Here is a 19,391-nt window from a genome sequence, read left to right on the forward strand (position 1 = left end):
AAATAATCTATTTCATGCATTTCACATTAAAAAAATAGCATAATTTAAAAACGTCCATTTTAGCTAGACCATAAAATATTATTCTTCTGAATTTCATGATTTGACTATTAACTATAACATATGATTTTACCACGCTTACCGAATGTCTGTATTATTAAAAACTTGCAAGGATTATCTTAATTTACCTAACAGTTAAATTTTGAGTTAAAGTTACTTTCCTATCCTTTCTTAATTTCAAACTTAAAACTTCCGGCCAGAACGTATTTTTCAAATTGCGTTTGAATGCAAAGGAGAAGTATTTCACTGTGAAGTTCAACTGACTTCACTAGAGAGAACTAGTGATTCTGACTAGCGCGCGTTCGCCTTTTTAGGCTACTCTCTCTCTTAAGCTATTATTACGCTCGGCCGTACTTTAGGCCCTTGATAGCTTCATTGTTAATTAGCGTTAAGGGGCCAACTGTTAGGATCTTGATAGCTTCAGCTATATCTTTTTAGTTAAGTTTTAGTTCTTAGTTTTCTGAGTTCAAGCCCGAGTGGAGGTTTTATTGTAAAACTCCAAGGAGTTCTATGAAATTATTTTGGACTAATAAAGGGTATTTAACCCTTCCCAAGTTTTATTTTCTGTCTCACGAACTCAAGTGATTATTCGCTTACCAGTTCTTAAGATTCTTCAACTTTAACTGTAACTTAAAAGTCCACACGTTAGAATCTTACAAACTATTACACTGACTATTAATAGAATCTAATTTTCTGATTACTTAATACACCAGAACAAATATTATTTAACAAATTACTTTTCTTATACTATACTTATAGTACTTCTTTAATATGTAAATACAAAACATTTTCTATGAAAACATTTTGAAATACAAGGAAAAATACATACACATGTATATGCACATAAAATAATATTTATATAACTATACAGAGTATTTAAAAATATTGAAAAATTAAGTACGTTTTGAATGGCAAAATTTACATTAGGCGTGTAAAAACTGTTTTTTGTGGATGAATGAATCCAAATAAAAATCTATTATCTGTATATAATGAAAATTATCCAAGTTGTTAATGAAACTTTTAGAAGACCAAAAACAAAAACTGCCACAGACAAATGTTCAGTGCTCTTATTCAATATTTTGATGCAATAAAAATATAAGAGATATGAGAATTAAATTATTTCTACAAAATGGTGACTAATTTTAATTCATAATTATTTTAAATATGTTAATTAATTGACAATTTAAAACACTATTTTTATAAAATACTCTTTATTTGATAAATCCTTACAGCAATACACAAGTAATTTTAAATTCACATCATGTAAAAATTATTAAACGAAAGACTTTCTTAAATAAAAATATACATTTAATTTTCTTTAAAAAATTGGCTGTTTTTAACAAAGAAATTTATACCAACTTAAATAACTCTGGTATCTTATTGTTACATCATTTCTGGAAATTTGAATAGCAAGAATTAAATTGATAGTAAGCTAAATCTTTCAATCTACACCAATGGTTTTCAACCTTTTTTGCCCATGCACACCTTTCACCATTGCTAAACGATCATCACCCTTCCCCAAACCCCAAAAATACCCATATATTTATTTAGATTTATATAATTCTTTAACAGCACAGAAGAAGCAAGTGGACTCAGGCTGATCACATTACCTCCCCCCACCCACACTATGAAATTCCTTCCATGGGCGATTAGATTTAAAGCTCTTAGTCTGGTAATTTAACTGCAATAATATACCATGATTTTCACATCTTGATTGCTAAGCTCATTTAAAATGATCTAAAAAGTTTCCTGTAAAGGATTTTAAGTTTTCAAACTTACAGAGAGTGAATTTAATTACTTGAGATTCCCAAGCATGGCAATCAGTTTCTAAGTTAAAACTCCTTTGTGGGCAATGGAAACATATTCATAAATCTCAGAAATTACTAGATACTTTGAATTCTCATATACTTCACTACATTTAAGATAAATTACAGATGTTGTTAACAAACACTTTTAAACAAAACAAAACAATTTATTTTACTCCTCTTCATTTTTAATGAAAAGTTAACTAGTATTCTAAGCATTTACTACATGCATATGCTTTTACTTTTATAACAAAGTATTTTTTTCCCTTTTTTTAGAACAACATCACTGTAAAAAATTATTTCTCTGTACAGGAAACACATTACCAGAAACCAATTAAAACTACCTACAGAACAAGCAAAATACATTCAAATAAAATGTATGAAACTTATATAATCTTTAGTTTCGTGGTATAAGAAAATTGTTGCAATGATCCGAAAGCAATTTTTCAGCTGAACTTTGAGTTAATGCCTTCTATTCATTCATGCCAAAAAGAAACCAAGGAAACAGTATAAAAGTTCTGATACCAAAGGTGAAATATAATCCAGCTCAGTCTGTTTTCTCAAGATCTGTTCTTATTTGTTCATTTTCACTTGACACTGAAGTGACATCAGAAATACCTTTATTCCACTTTCGACATGGAACAAAATCTAAATTTTTAACTTTTACTTGGTTGCAAACTATTAATTCACTTGACAGATTGTGCATATTTGACAAAGCACAATATGGATTACTATCATTATCAGCAACTAGTTCTTCAAAATTCACAGTTCCTCTAAGTATATCTCGAACCTAAATTGATAAGACAAAAAACCAAAATGAAAAGAAACTAGCAAAACTTTATTTGATAAACAGATAAATATCATTTAGATTAGAAAAATAATGTATAAAACTAAATATAATGCATTGATTACGCTACTAACTAAAATAAATTACAATGTGTGTTAGATACCAGATTACATTATTTTGCACCAACAAAATTCTTGAGGGCTATCTGCTTTATGGCAGGGACCCATTTTATAGAACATAATTCATGGAAACTTGCTAATACTTAAGTTACAAAGAAAGTTTAAAAAAAGAAATAACTGTAATCTTTAACAAAACATATTATTCACGCAATTACTAGATATATTTTATTCTTTTCTAATATTTTATTTCTATAGTTTGAAAAATGTGCAGTACTCAAATTTGTATGTCTATTCGTACACTAAAAATTGTGCTTGTTTTTACCATATACAGGATGGTTATAATTAAAATTCTACTTTGTAATGGTCATGAAATGAAAACTACTGAACCAAATGTTATCAAACTTGGTAATCGTGTAATAGTGATCATGGGAATTTATTTTCCGCGAGGGGGGAGTTCAAAAACTCACCAACGGGGAGGAATGGCACTGTATGCAATATTGTTAAATGAAATAAGAGTCGGAATGTAACTTAACCTTTTCTCACACAGGTTTAACATGTTGTATACCCTTAAGAAACACTGACCTAAACAAAATAACTATTTAAAGGTGTTAAAGGCGATAAAGGTCAAGTGCGCCATCCATGTAACAGAGATATACGTGCGTGCAAACCACAAATTAGTGATTGGAAATGTTACATCGCAAATCACTCACAAAATTGTGCGCATTTCGGAAATTGTTTTCTTACAGATCGCTAATTTGTGATTTTTTAATCCTGAATTCAGATTTATGATATCGATTTAAAACGTTTTTAATCATTTCTAAAAGGAAACTGTTTGTGGGGTATTGCAAAACCGCAATTACTTGTAAATGGTTTTTACAGCAGGAAGAAGTAAATGTGTTGGACACCGATTTCAAAACTCAGCTATAAATTGATATTCGTAGAACTCAAAACTCGAATAACGTTCAAAGTTTTAACACAATACTCTTTTTATTCTTTGTAACATTAATAATTGCAACGTTTATATTATAAAACATGTACCTGTGAATATGAAGACAACTCTCATTAAATTCAAACACTTTTCAGTTGCCAGACTCAGAATCACAAAGTTACAAACGATAAATACGTAAAGTTATACTGAAAATAATCATAAATATTAAAATTAAATAAAAGTAAATTTAACATAATTTTAACACTCAGTGCATAAATTTAACACTCAGTTTTCTACAAAAGGATTTATGCAAATGCACTTTATACATAACTTTATTTTTCAGATAAAAGTGAGCACATTTGTTAGAGTTCTCACTGTTATGAATCGACAATGTCTCTAACAATGCGGCCCACCAGCGGCCGAGTGGTAAATTCGCTGAACACTGGTAGTTTGGTCCGAAATTCGAATCCTGCGAATGGGCTGGTTGCATGGGAGTTTTCATGGTTTTCCCCATGTGTAACATGTATACAAGACAGTTTCCCTTAGAAAGTTCTCCACGAAGGCATCCCTCCCCTTAGGCAGATAGCCCTTGAGGCTTTGCCATAATCACACACACTCTCTAAACATGCCAGACCATCCTTTTCTCGTGAAATGTTATTATGAATGCGATAGCAATGAATGGCATGCTTTACAAAGGTATTGTTCAGTAAGAAGAATATGATGAAGGTCAATGACACCACAGGATTTGAAGAATATGATCCCAAAGTTTGAAGCCACAGGTTGTTTATCTGTTGCACCTGGGAGGGGAAGAAAATCTGCTTCTGAAGAAACCAAGGAGGTTGTTGCATTAGCATTGGAGGAGGCAACAATGGAAAGCACATGTGGTACATGCAGCATATGTGATGTCGCATGTCGAATGGACATACCATGAAGTATAGTGTATAAAATTGTCTGTAAAGTGCTGCAGTTCTACTCATACAAAAAACTTGAATTTAACAATCCTGCTGCAGGGGAATCTTTTGATTTGGAATTCCTTGAAAGCATGGAAGTGAACAAAAATTAGCCATGGAATATTTTGTAAACAGTTGATGTCCATTCTTCCCTAAATGGCAATGTCAACATTCTCCTAAAGTTACTGTTTGGTGTGGTATGACAGCCAGCTTCATAATTAGACCATTTTTCTTTGAAGAGCAGTCGACAGCTGGACCTGTTACGTGCACCATGACTGCTTACTTAGCGTCAATCTTAAGATGTTTCATGATACCTGAACTGCAGCAATGTGGCACTTTAAACACCATGATTTTTACGCAGGATGGGGCCCTGCCACACAATGGTACATGTGTTACAAAGTTACTTATGTAACATTCCATAAATGAATGAATTATAGGCCAACACTTCCCCACTTCTTGGCTACCATGGTCACCAGACCTTAGGCTATAGAGTTATCTCAAAATCCCTGCTTTTGGTGATAATCTAAACAATTTGGCGGAACTGAAAGCTGCTTTACAGCAACATATCTGTAACATTCCTCCTGATGTGCTAATAGCTACTGTTGAGAATGCAAAATTACGATTTAACTTACTTTCGGAAAATGGTGGATGCCACATTGAACATGCTTTCTAACATGTTTCAGAAATGATTAAACACATTTTAAACCAATGTCTTCATGTCTTATTTCGTTTAACAATATTGCATACAGCGCCATTTCCGTCCTGGTGATATGTTTTTGAACTGTCTTTTTTTCATGGAAAATAAATTCTCATGACCTCCTTTACACGAGTACCAAGTTTGAAAACATTTGGTCCAGTAGTTTTCCTTTTTGACAAAGTGGAATTTTAATTATAACCACCCTGTATTATTAGCACATATAACAGTAGTCAAAAACCTATGAACAAAAGAAATATACCAGCTTCATTATAATTCAATTCTAAATGATGTTACAAGTTTTACATAGTAACTTACTTTTTTTGTCAGGCTAAATTAAAAATTGGAGTTGACAAATATTTTCACCCACTCTTCATGTGAAATATCATCAATAATTTTCTAATAGTTAAGTTAATATAATTTACTGGAACAATATTTTGTTAACATTAAATCTATTCCTTATCCAAAGAATGTAAAAAGCGTTCAAAACTATCAATCAAAATCATTACCTACATCTAGAAATGATATTTAAAGTATTCAACAAACAGCATTGCTGTTGTTCATCCATTTTCAAGTAAAGCTCATATCATGTCTATTAATACAAACTATTTTTATGCTAAGATTTCAATAAGTTTGAAAAGAATTCACTGTTTGCTTCTATGGAAGGCAGGTCCCAAATTTTTGTCGTTTCTTTCAAAAAACAAAGCAGTAACACTTAAATTATAAACTTGTTCATGAAAACCAACAGAAGCTTATCAAGAAATTATCTGAGTTACATGAAATAAAAGTGCAGATGTTACTCGTGTGCTCCTCATGCTGATCCATAACTAGCGATAAGTCATGCTGCTTGGCTGATTAACCTGATAATACGTAAGCACCTATTCTTCTTTTAGGTCCCAAAATACTATCTGGAATCTTTTAATATTCTATACCTTTGCCATGAACTGAAAATCACAAATCCTTTACTGAAAAAATAATTTTGTGAAATTATTTAAGTGCTTCTATCTGTTCTTGATTTAATTACATAATGCTCCATATATATCTTTTGGCAAGTTTTAGTAAATACTAAGTCACAAAAATTAAAATAATCATTCTACTTTTCACCCTTATTATCCAGTAATAAATGTGCTTTCACATGTTAAGAAAATTCTCTTGGAAATACAACAGATATTTCCTTCTATTACTTTCAAGCAGATGCTGTACTTTTTGAACTGCATTATGATCAAAATTAAATAAAGTCCTAGATATTGAACAGCTGGTTCAGAAAGCTGTGAAATTTTTAACTGGTACCACCATAACGTTTGAAAATCACTTCTGCCTACACTGAGTTTAAACTCAAAACTCATGAGTAATAACAAACATGTAAAATACAATAAATTGCATTAAGTTTCATTTTACAGTTTTATCATAACATAAATTAGGGCTCCAATAAGAATAACATGTAATGCAGTATTTTATGACATCAAAAGCACTTTAGTTTAATCCATTTCATTATGCAAAAAACATTATGTAGTTGTACTGCACAGTACTATGTAGTAGTACACTGTGTGTTACAAGTTACATGATCTCTTTCAACCTTATACGCTGAATTCTTTTCACGTATTTTCAGATTTTCAGGCTTTTAATTTTCAGCAGAATATTTAAATGGCATTCCATTCTGATAATGATTTTTTGCTTTTTTATTTATCCAGGTAGCATTTATATGCTTTATACACTAAATATTAATGTCAAAAATCTTAAGGCATAGATCCTATATACACTCATTGCTATAACAATTTGTGTACTGAAAAGTAATTGTCAGATTGTAACGAAATTTGGCATGAAAGTAAGAGTTGGGCAGATATGCAGTTGATCAGAAATACAGCATGCTTGTGCTCTGTATAATTCCACCAGATGGTGCTAAACTTGAATCTCCTTGGCATACAAAAAATACAGAGAGACATTTTGCCTGTACTCAATCGACATTTTTTCACTAGGAATGCTGTTACACCACCATCAAAGATAATATAATGAGCTATCAGAATTTGATGGGGAAAAATCATTGGGGTGATGAAAGCCGGGTAGTCAGTTCAACGAATAGTTCATAATCTAAGTTATTCTAACTTTACTGAGAGAAGATATTGGAACCAGGGAATGAGAAAAAAAAGTCACATACACAGAGGCCAGGCTTAGGAAACCCTTGGCAAACTAAAAGCCAAGAGGATCATCACATCATCTGATATGAATACACAGTACCAACTGAATCTGCGTCTACCATTTGGATATAGGAAGCACTTTCAACATTGGCCCCTGTGTCAGGCCATACCGTCAGGAAGCATCCGGCTGAAAGATATTTGGTATCACAGAGACAATTATACATGCTGCAAATTACACCCACACACTGTCACGTCAATTTGAAGTAGTGCTGCACTTGATGGGATTGGACCACAAACCAATTTGAGGAGTGATGACAACTGTGTACGTGGGGGTGCTATAATAGATGCCTCAATCCTGCCTCCACTTTACTGCAGCACACTGCTCTCACACCTGTGGCATGGGGTGTACAAGGTGATGTTTGCAATGCGACACCCTAGCATCTCTGATATTGATCCATGGCACTATGACAGCTCAGCAGTAGATTCATAATATCCTTCGGCCACATGTATTGCCATTTAGAGAAGGGTTCTCAAAAGGCCTTTCTCAACATGGCCACACACAGCAAGGGTGCCACAAGAATGCCACTGCCACATTAACACCCCTCCCTGGCCTTTCTGATCTTCAAGATTTGTCATCAACCAAATGTCTGTAATTGCAAGTTAGACAGCCTAGGAGTTTGGTCAAGCTAGAAGTGTACTTAAGCAGCTATGGAATGAAATGACAAAATACAGGACCTATGCCTCAATGCTTGCCTGTACTGCAAAGTGCACTAATGCTAGAGGTGGCCTAACAGGATACTAGAACCTCCATTCATTTGTAGCTTTCGCTATAATAAATTACACTTTTGCTTTGATTTCACAACCTCCAACTTTTGTGAATACTGCACTGATATATATACACACACATATATATATATACGCATATATAACTGAAATAGAAATTGTAAAGTTAACTAGTAATAAAACGTAAGACCTATTTGGTCTCAAAAATATATACACATATATACACACATATATATATATAGTATTTTAAGTGCATAGATGCCACTGGATCTTTTAACAGCTTGCAGTCTCAGATGTTGAGTGGAATAGTAGGAAGATGTCGACACAAACCAAGTTTAGATAATTACCATCCTTATTTCTAGACACATTAGAATCATTTTTCATAGACAATATACCTTTCTGATCATAAGCAATTACAATAATCATATACACTTGTCTTTACAGGTATGACATAGGCATTTTTAGCAATGCAAAGCAGTGCGATGTTGGAGAAGAATTTAGAAAAAGGAAGATGACATAGTTACTTGTGAGAGGTATTTATACTTAGCAGATGCAGAAAGTACTCTTAACTACTTGTGCTTAGTTAATTTTAGGTTGTTATGTAACAAGAAGAGATCTCAAATTTGGGAGAACAGGTGAATTAAGGGGGAAGAACACCAAATCTAGAATAGTTAATTTTGAGGTCACCAAATATTTCTTAAAGTAGGATCTTAAAATTGTATTTTGTTATATCTTACCTTCCTTCAAGAGAAAGGTTGGGAGCGCATGGTGGTAGAAAAGGCATTAATGTATTAGCGAAGCAAAAGAAAGTTTATGATATGAGGAAGCATCAAGGATATAGCCTGGCAGTTTTCCTATGCCCCATCGTTGTTCATGACCTTTCGCATATACAGATTATGAAGTACTTAATCATACTATATACGCTCGTGTAATGTCCACACTCATGTAATGTCCGCACCCCAACTTTACAGATAAAACTTATGAAAAAAAATGTCCGCACCTCAAAAACTAAAGAATTTCTTACTTTAAAAAATATTTTTTTAACATCACCTCTTTCCCTTTAGTCAATAATCATCTTTAAAGAAAGATAATGTATTTGTTTTGTCTTTGGTTGGTGCCAGGATGGAAAGAAGAGACTTTCCTTGCATTCTGGTGCAGTTGTTATTGTCATAACATCGGCGCCAGCAATCTACTTGGCAGACGCAATAATAAATGAAGGCAGATCAAATAGATTTTCACCACACTGGCTTGCAGGAAATACTGTATTGTAATGAAATTACTTTCCCCTCCTTCCTCCTTGCAGCATTTGCATATTTCAAGCTTTCTCTTTTCATTCATAGTATCATTTGAAATTCATGGTAGTTAGCAAGTAGCGTGCTTGAAATGGGGAAATGCAGCAGCTATACAGCAGCTTTTAAACTGAAAGTCATAGAATTTGCTCAGGAAAATGTTAAAAGAACAGCAGCAACCGTATATAAGGTGGACGAAAAGTGTGTGCGCAATTGGGGCAAACAACGTGATCAACTCCCGGCTACGAACAAAACAAGACGTGTGTTTCGTGTTTCAAAATGCAAGTTTCCGAACATAGGAAAAAAAGTAGTTGCATATGTTCATCATATGCGTTCTCAAGGGTACTCAGTAACACAGGAGATGTGCCAAATAAGAGCCCTTGCTGCAACATGAGAAGAAGACATTCCTAAAACCCAATTCAAGGCAAGTGAAGGCTAGCTGTAGCGAATGATGAAACAAAATGGATTTTCATATAGTGCATCAGAACAGATTCTTTTTAAAAATAATGTGTGCAAGATATTAAAAGAACCAACGTTTATTTAAAAGTAAATTGTTATGTTACGTAAGGCGTTACGTTCGAACAATGGCTAGCTCAGAAGGGATTCGTAAGTCATCTACCCGATGAATTAACAGCTATCTTGTCATAAATGGAGTACTTCATTTAAACTTAAGCAAAAAGATTTATTTACACATAAAGACAAGTTAAAAGAATATAAAATATTTATCTAGCTACAATATCTATCTAGCCACATCATGCAAACATCGTTCTAAGCTAACTAAACAGGAACTGTTCGTTTTCCTCTGGCGTCCCATGACGTCAGTCTCTATCTGGCTTTTTATTCGCTGGCGTAGTGATGCCATTCCCAACATAAATATTAAAATTGCAAGTGTTGGTTAATTCGTGCCTATGTATTGTGCTCCTGTGCAAACTAATATGCGCCAAGTATTGATAATGTAAACGAGGTAATTTATAAATGTAGAATGGGAGAAAGTGAGTTTGTAAATTTTAGGTAGCTATTAGACAACTTTAAATTTATACTTTTAATGAAAATTCTTTCTGTATTAACCTCCAATGAACTATGAGTCACACGTTTGGATGCAATGATTTTTTAATCATGTACCAACTACTGATACCGAGGACTTTCTACAATAATTTCTTATCCTCTGTGCATTGCTAGTAAAAGAAATTAAAAAAAAAGCTTTCAACAACACAGTTCATCAAGCTGTTAGGTTATTTGAATACAGCAAAGCACAGGAGTCCTATTTGCTTTGAGTTTCCTAAAACTATTTGATACTTTCCAGATTAAAAAGTAAATTTGCTATTTCTCTGATAAAATGCAAATAAGTATTAATGCTGACACTGTTCTTAACAGTTCTACCAGCTCGTGTCTTTATAGTCTTAGAACAGTCACATACATAGGAAACATCAGTGGGGTCCGGAGATCGGGGTGACCCAGAAATTTCTGAATGATGAGAGGTACTCATGTCGTCTCCACAATGAGAATCTGAAGACTTTACAGCAGATTGATGTTTTTGAGGATCACTTGGATGACATGAACATGACAAATCATCATCTTGGATTTCTAGGGGAAACACTCATTGTATCGGACGTACTAAATTGTTAGTTTGCGTTCTTAATCTAACTGTTCTCACTTTGCCGTCCTTTCCTGGAATCAGTTCCGTAACCCTGGCTAAAGGCCAATTCAATCTCTTTTTGATATCATCTCCTATCAACACAACGTCATTCACTCGAATATTTGGAAAGTGTGAATTTTGCTGTCGTTTCTGAATAAGTAGTCCTAAATATTCCTTTCGAAAACGTACTCGGAGATCTTCCATTAATTTTGCACGAAATCTGATTCTTTTCCTGAGATGATTGGTGTCTACTGTGTCTATATCAGTTACATCTAAATTGGATCTATCGGTCAGAAACATGGCAGGTGTAAGTGAAACTAAGTCTTCTGTATCTTCGGATAAATATGTCAAGGGTCGCGAATTTACTAACCTTTCACATTCGCACATAACTGTTTCCAGTTCTTCATAGGTAAGAACAGCTCTGCCCAATGTTCTCCTAAGAAGTTCTTTGACTACTCGAACAAGTCTTTCCCACCATCCGCCCCACCAGGCAGCAGTGGGGGGAATGAATTTCCATTCGATCTTCTGTATTTCTGTTTGTCGAGTTATTTTACTCTAGTCAATTTCTAAACAATTATTATAAGCTCCCCTAAAGTTTGTACTGTTGTCTGTATAAACCACTCTAGGTCTTCCTCTTCTAGCAACAAAACGTCTAAATGATAACAAAAAAGCATCAGTAGAAAGCGATGTTATTAACTCTAAATGAATTGCTCTATAAAGAGCACACGTGTAGAGAACCATCCATACTTTGTCCCCACGTTTTACAAATAGGGGACCTGCTAAGTCAATACCAACTACTTCGAAAGCTACAGCATTTTCCACTCTATTAGCAGGTAAGGAAACTGGTTCAGTAATGAGAGATTTAGTTTTGTATCGTCGACATTTAATACAGTCCTTCAGAACACTACGTATCGCTCTTCTTCCTCTTGTAATCCAGTACTTTTCACGCAATATGCTTAGTAATATCTGGGTTCCAGCATGACAGTTTTCTCGGTGAAAATATTCAATCAGTCTTTGAGTAAAGATACATTTATCAGGAAGAAGAATAGGTGAAATGAAGAAAGGCTTATCTATGCGTTCAGTAATTCGAGTTTTAACTCTGATAAATCCGTTCACATCTTTGAAAACACACAAGTTCCGAAAAGAGGTTTCATTAGGAAAAAATTGAGCTTGCACATTACGAATAAGCAGAATTTCAGCATTTTCAATCTCCTGCGTTAGAAGTTCTCCCCCCCCCCCCGTCTAGTATCATGATGCGATCTTACATTACTGATAAATCTCAATATCCATGCAACCATTCTAACTATTGAATGAAAATTTGAGAATTTAATGGCATACCACGGGACTCTCTCTTCCAACAAATTAATATTACATAACCTAACCTTTCTCCTTTCAAGTGTTATTTCGGGTGTCTCTGTTATCAATATTTCGGTGTCAGGCCAGTTGTCTCTTGCTTGCAACAACCATGCCGGGCCTTTCCACCAGCAGGATTCTAACAATTTCTTAGGGGAACACCCTCGCGAAATCAGATCAGCGGGATTCATTTTCCCTGGCACATGTCGCCATTCATTATTAGGAAACAGATTATTTATTTCTTTTACTCTGTTCGAGACAAAAACTGTCCAATCACCACGTTCTTTTAACCAGTATAAAGCTACCCTAGAGTCGCTCCAAAATATTGTTTTAATCTCATGGGCATTTAAAGCCTGCTTCACTGAATATGCCAACCTGGCACCAATGCAGCAAGCCATTAACTCTAACCTAGGGATCGTTACTTTCTTCAAAGGTGCAACTCTGGTTTTTGCTCTAACAAAGTAAATTTTTACCCCTTGAGAGGTTCTCGTTCTAAAAAAAATACAGGTGGCATATGCCTCTTTGCAAGCGTCTACGAAAACATGCATCTCAGTGGAATCATTTATTTCAACATAACGTGAGATTTCGATATCTCTTAATGCATCTATTTCTCTAAACCATCTTTTAAAAGACATTTGAATACTATCTGGTAAGGGAGTATCCCACTTTAGATTTAAATTCCACATTTCCTGCAATAAAAGCTTAGGTGGTAAGATTGCAGGACTCAGCAGACCTATTGGATCATATATTTTGTGAACTGTAGCTAAAATGATTCTCTTAGTAAAATTCTGATCCTCACTTACAACATTAAAATTTAAATTACACTTAAGAGTGTCGTTATCAAGATCCCACAAAATTCCCAATACTTTCGTGACACCAGTACTATTAGAAACATACTTACATTTTACATTACTCTCCCAGTTTCTTAAATTAAAGCAACCCCATGACAAAATATCTTTTGCATTTACAATAAAATCTTCCTGCTCCTCAATATTTGCAACACCAGAAACACAATTATCTACGTAAAAAGAATGTTTCAGTTTTTGTGCTATAGCATCAAATTCAGATGGTACATTATCTAATAAATGTGTAATTGAGGCTGCCAATAAAAATGGACTCGACTTTAACCCAAATACTACTCTGCGATGTCGGTAAACAATCTGTTCACTCTCGGACGGATAAAAAAACCGCAAGAAATCTCTATGTTGAGGGGCTATACTTAACATCAGAAATGCTTTCTCAATATCTGAAGATAATCCTATTGGATGAATTCGAAACCTATCAAGTATCTCTGGAATTATTTCTAGTAAGTTCGGACCCTTATACAAAAGGTCATTCAAAGAGCATTTACCACTTTCTCGGGCTGACGCGTCAAAGACGGGTCTGATTTTTGTAGTGGTACTGTCCTTAATTACTGGCCGATGAGGTAAAAAATGTCCCGTCTCAATATTATCAGTTACTTTTTCAATTATATTCAATTTCTCCCATTCCCGGAAAATCGTAGTATATTCTTCTAAAAATGCTTTATCTTGTGCTCGCTGGCACATCCTTTTATGCCGCTTCCAAGTTAAATCTTTATTTGTCGGCAAATCGGCCACATCAGATTTAAAAGGTAAACAAAGTTCATATCTACCGTCCGAAAGAATTTTCACATTATTTTTAAACTCTTCCAAAACTCTAGAATGTTCTAAATTCTTTCTGTTATTTTCAATGGGATCTGAAATACCTATGGATTCTAAAGACCATAAATCTTTTATCAAATAATTACTAACATACAACGAAATTGCATTCAAAACAATATCATCATTGCTATCTTGAAATGACTCATGCTTCCCAGTTAACACATGTCCCAAACAAGTGTCAATCAAAAATAACCCTGACTCCAACCAAACAGATTTATTAGTAAATAAAGCGCCCACAATATCCGCTCCCAAAAGCAGATCAATCTCATGATCAGAAGAACCCAAATCAGACAAACTGACGCCTCTATCTTTCAGTTCATTAATAATTTTACTATCGTTCACTTTTGGCACTGTGCCACAAATTTTGCTCTCGGAAAGTGCTTCGATTTGAAAGGAGAAAGTTTCATCTAATGCCGAAATCAACAAATTATAAACATCGTGAATCTGCGTTCGCGTTTCTCTTCCACCGAATAACGAATGCTTCAATTTAATTTGCCTTAATGGTTTTAAATTTAAATTCTCTACTAATTTTTTACTGACATACGAATGCTGAGAACCTGTATCCAGTAATGTGCGTACTTTAAGCTCAACATTCTTAAATTTAATTTTAACTATTAGAGTCATTAAATAAACATTTTCTATTTTACAGTTATTAGTTAATGTACTGGTTTCAGTTACGTCCCTTTTAGACTTTTCATTTGCGCCTTTTTCTTGGTGATTGGGACACATTAAAGAATGGTGATTTTTATTACAGTACATGCAAGAATTTTTTACTCGACATGTTTTAAAAGTGTGTCCAAATCTGAAACATCCAAAACAGGCCCCTTTTTTAATTAATATATTTTTCTTAGCTTCTAATGTCATATTTCTAGCAGAAAAACATTCTTTAGTTGGGTGCCGTTTTTCACAAAAGAGACAGTTAAAATTATGCTCACCTGGGCTCTCAGAATTTGATGTACTTACTAACGCAGCTGCGGTGGCGGAATCTGAATTTTTATTTAGTGTATCCTTTTTCTTAGAAATATGGTTAGAACCAAACCCAGTGCGGGCTAACACGACCATCTCTTCTCCTTTCACTTCTTGTTTCAGAAAATTCATCAAATTTTCAAGGCATCGGTCATCAGGCTGAGGTGCTTCTTTTAAATTTCTGTTTCTCTCCCAAGCAATTAATATTTCTTCGGGCAGGCAGGATTCAACTAAAGGCGTTAAGAAATCACCATACTTCTCTTGCGTTCTTCCAAGACTTTCTAAAGCTCTAATCTTGGTTTCTAAATCATCGTAGAGAGTGGGAAGATCCGTCTTCACACGTCCACTGCTTGCATTACGCATAACCATGCTCAGAAGATCTCTGATGTATATCTGTACAAGTAAGTCTTCTCTTCCAAACCTCTCTCGAAGCTGGGCGATTGCTTTCGGATAATTCGAGGCCGTTGCCGGAAAGCTCTCCACTACCCGTGCGGCTTTGGACTGAGGAACAACTGCTTGCAGGAGGTACTGGAATTTATCTTCATCTGGAATCGTCGGATCTTCATGGATCTTCGAAAACTGGCTCCAAAACGTCAAAAATTCTTTTGCTTCGCCGTTGAATTTCTTTAGTTCGATCTTCGGCAGTTTAAATTTCCGCTTCTCTGGTAATTCAGTAGCTGAAGGATTCTTCGACAGCTTTTCGATTTGAGAACACAGTTCAAAATATTTATCTCTATAAGGCTCAGACGAAATAAAATCTTCTTCATATAGTTTTTCAGCTTCTTTAGATTGTAGAATTAGCGACGTTACTTCCTTTTGGCAAATTTCAAGTCGATTAAACTTGTCTCTAAGCTGTTTTTCCAGAATCGAAAGTAGCTTCAAATCAGGAATATCTGATTTCAGTTCTGCATCAATTTTGTTTGCACATGTGGTAAAGGAAGTTCTTAGACATTTTCTTTCGGTTTTCAGCTGTGTAAGCTCCATTTTCAATTTATTTTAGCTGTTATCGCGCCCCACGTCTTGGCGCCACAATGTTATGTTACGTAAGGCGTTACGTTCGAACAATGGCTAGCTCAGAAGGGATTCGTAAGTCATCTACCCGATGAATTAACAGCTATCTTGTCATAAATGGAGTACTTCATTTAAACTTAAGCAAAAAGATTTATTTACACATAAAGACAAGTTAAAAGAATATAAAATATTTATCTAGCTACAATATCTATCTAGCCACATCATGCAAACATCGTTCTTAGCTAACTAAACAGGAACTGTTCGTTTTCCTCTGGCGTCCCATGACGTCAGTCTCTATCTGGCTTTTTATTCGCTGGCGTAGTGATGCCATTCCCAACATAAATATTAAAATTGCAAGTGTTGGTTAATTCGTGCCTATGTATTGTGCTCCTGTGCAAACTAATATGCGCCAAGTGTTGATAATGTAAACGAGGTAATTTATAAATGTAGAATGGGAGAAAGTGAGTTTGTAAATTTTAGGTAGCTATTAGACAACTTTAAATTTATACTTTTAATGAAAATTCTTTCTGTATTAACCTCCAATGAACTATGAGTCACACGTTTGGATGCAATGATTTTTTAATCATGTACCAACTACTAATACCGAGGACTTTCTACAATAATTTCTTATCCTCTGTGCATTGCTAGTAAAAGAAATTAAAAAAAAAGCTTTCAACAACACAGTTCATCAAGCTGTTAGGTTATTTGAATACAGCAAAGCACAGGAGTCCTATTTGCTTTGAGTTTCCTAAAACTATTTGATACTTTCCAGATTAAAAAGTAAATTTGCTATTTCTCTGATAAAATGCAAATAAGTATTAATGCTGACACTGATTGCAAAAATTTCCTGATGAAAATATTTTGTGGGGGGAAGGAACATAGCGGTATGCTGTAACCATCCCTTGCACTAAGATATTTTTTATCTGACCCTAAAAATAGCTATTATAACATAATATATATTAAAATAGTTACTATTATTATGCCTTAAATTCTATTCAACTTTAATATTAATTATATTTACAACATGTACGATATAAATTTCTATTCACTATTTTACAAATTTTATTTACTATTTAATTTCTACTTACACAGAAAATTTATACATTTATGAATAAAAATTCTCAAAGGGTTACATTAAAATTACTTTTAGTCTGAAATGAATTTAGCTTAAAACACCCACTTTAAAATTCACAAAAAGAATATTTTCAACAAATCTCTTTGCTTGTCAATATATATAGCAGACAATCACTCTTTATAGGATTACACTGCTGCAACAATAAACTCACTGAACCCTATAAATGCATATCAACAGAAAAGTAATATAAGTTCTAAATTTCAGTGCTACAGCTGAGTTACTTACAGAACTTCTTTAAGAATCTAAAAAAATATCTTTCCAAGTGTCTTAACCTAATGAATCCTGATGGCACACAATTTATGCATCTCTTTGGTTTTTCCATCTCTTGTATCAGCTGCCTGAAGCAAATAATATATATATGCTCCACTCTCTTAAAACTAAACTCTCTTAAAGTAAAAGTTTTAGATTAAGGCTGTTAGCCATCTTAGTCACCATCCCTGAAAAGGTTATCTTCTCCATATGCTTCCTTGCAAATCTAAAGCAGTAATTGTAACACATATTATGAGTACCTTATAAACAACAGATATTGCAAAACCATTAAGCTGTCTTGTTTTTAAACTATGGTATATGGTAACTAAAATTTTAGTGATTCTAATAAGTAAATATGTAGTTCTAATGTCACTAACTCTATTAACATTAGAATGGTAACTATACATTAAAATAACATGTGCAAAGCTAGAATGTGAACAGCACTTTTCTTTCATCTCAATATATCATATTTAAATTTATATTTTGATATAAAAATTCATACAAATTAATTTTTCTTTGCAAATTTATATTTGAGTTTTATATATATAATAGGAAGAAATATTGTAGCGAGCTTGCTAAAAAGTTACCAGGAGCTGTAGCTCCATGAAATAGTTCAAGGCAGTATTACTAAAATATTAACATAGAAGAAATCTTTTTAAAAAAATTATTAACAAGGAAAAAAGAAAAAACTGCTTACACGCGAAATTAAAACTTTAAAAAAAAAAAAAAAAATCAATGTTGGAAAACTTGTGAATTCACAAAAAAACTAATCTGACCGTTGAGACATGTGAAAAGTTAATACATATAAAAATATATAAAAATAAATTGACGTAACAAGTTAAAACAAAATTAAATTAAAAAATAATTAAAACATAAATTGCAAAAATTATAATTAAAACATAAAATGCAAAATTACAAAAATTATAAAAATTACAAAGCAGAAAATGGTAAATTAGCCCATTCGGACCCTCAACCAGGCTTTTCAAGGGAAAAATGATTGAATGTCGAACTAGGCCAAATACCATTACGCGTTTCGCTGAAACAGACCATTGAAGCTCTTGTTTCATGAAAAAAAAAAAAAAAATTAAATAAATATGAATTGTCCCAAAAAATCTTTTTGGAGCTTCAATTCTCTGTTCCTTTTTCCCGACGCGTCCGCAGAAAAACACATTAAGGTGTAAAAAAGGTAAATGCAACTCCGAGCAATACAAAATTAAAATCAAAATAAAATAAATAGCAGTCTGCTATTAGTCAAAATTATAATAATGTACAAGCTGGTCCTGCTAGCTTAAAGAAGAAAAAATTGTTATAAAGATTATGGTACTGAAATCAAATAAATATGCAATTACACTCGCATGAAAACAAACGCCGTTGGGTCTTACTAGGACCAAAAAAATTTTAAGAAACACATAAAACTAAAGAAACTAAGAAAACAGACCTGGGTTGGGCCGACCTCTGGATCGCGCAACAGATTTGAAAAAGGGTGCAAATCCCCTCCGTGTCCTACCAACCATCCCTCTCGTCATGTGACGTAAGTGGGTGAAGCAATGCCATTCCGTATAGCCCAATGCGCTAGATTGTAATTTTGACAGGAACTCTTATCCCCCCTTTTCTAAAGAGGGTTTGAGAGACGCGAAAAGACATGAAAAGAACTCAAAATGGTGTCAGTCAAGTTGTTAGAAGAACAAAACTGCTTCAAAAAAGTGAAAAAATGGCTAATTCAGCTAAGATACTTATTTTGGCCACAAAAGAAAGAGTAAAATTGAAAAAAGGTCATTTGTTAATAAAAGTCGTCATTCTTCAAGCTACAGG

General features: G+C 33.7%; 1 protein-coding gene across 7 annotated transcripts in view; it reads right to left on the reverse strand.

Moving 5' to 3' along the window:
* Positions 1–1,251: 1,251 nt before the first annotated feature.
* The window catches only part of TBC1D5 (TBC1 domain family member 5), a 139,578-nt gene continuing 121,438 nt past the window's right edge, over positions 1,252–19,391 (reverse strand). For 6 of the 7 annotated variants that reach the window (XM_035356308.2, XM_035356307.2, XM_035356304.2 and 3 more), the window contains one exon: positions 1,252–2,652. In XM_035356308.2, the coding sequence (XP_035212199.1) occupies positions 2,410–2,652 (243 nt within the window). In that variant the 3' untranslated portion in view covers positions 1,252–2,409. The remainder of the gene's footprint in view (positions 2,653–19,391) is intronic. The other variant, XM_035356309.2, reaches the window with a different exon arrangement.

Source organism: Stegodyphus dumicola, chromosome X1, assembly GCF_044657685.1.
Source record: "Stegodyphus dumicola isolate Sdum_Otavi_A_Nest chromosome X1, ASM4465768v1".
Lineage (NCBI taxonomy): Eukaryota > Metazoa > Arthropoda > Arachnida > Araneae > Eresidae > Stegodyphus > Stegodyphus dumicola.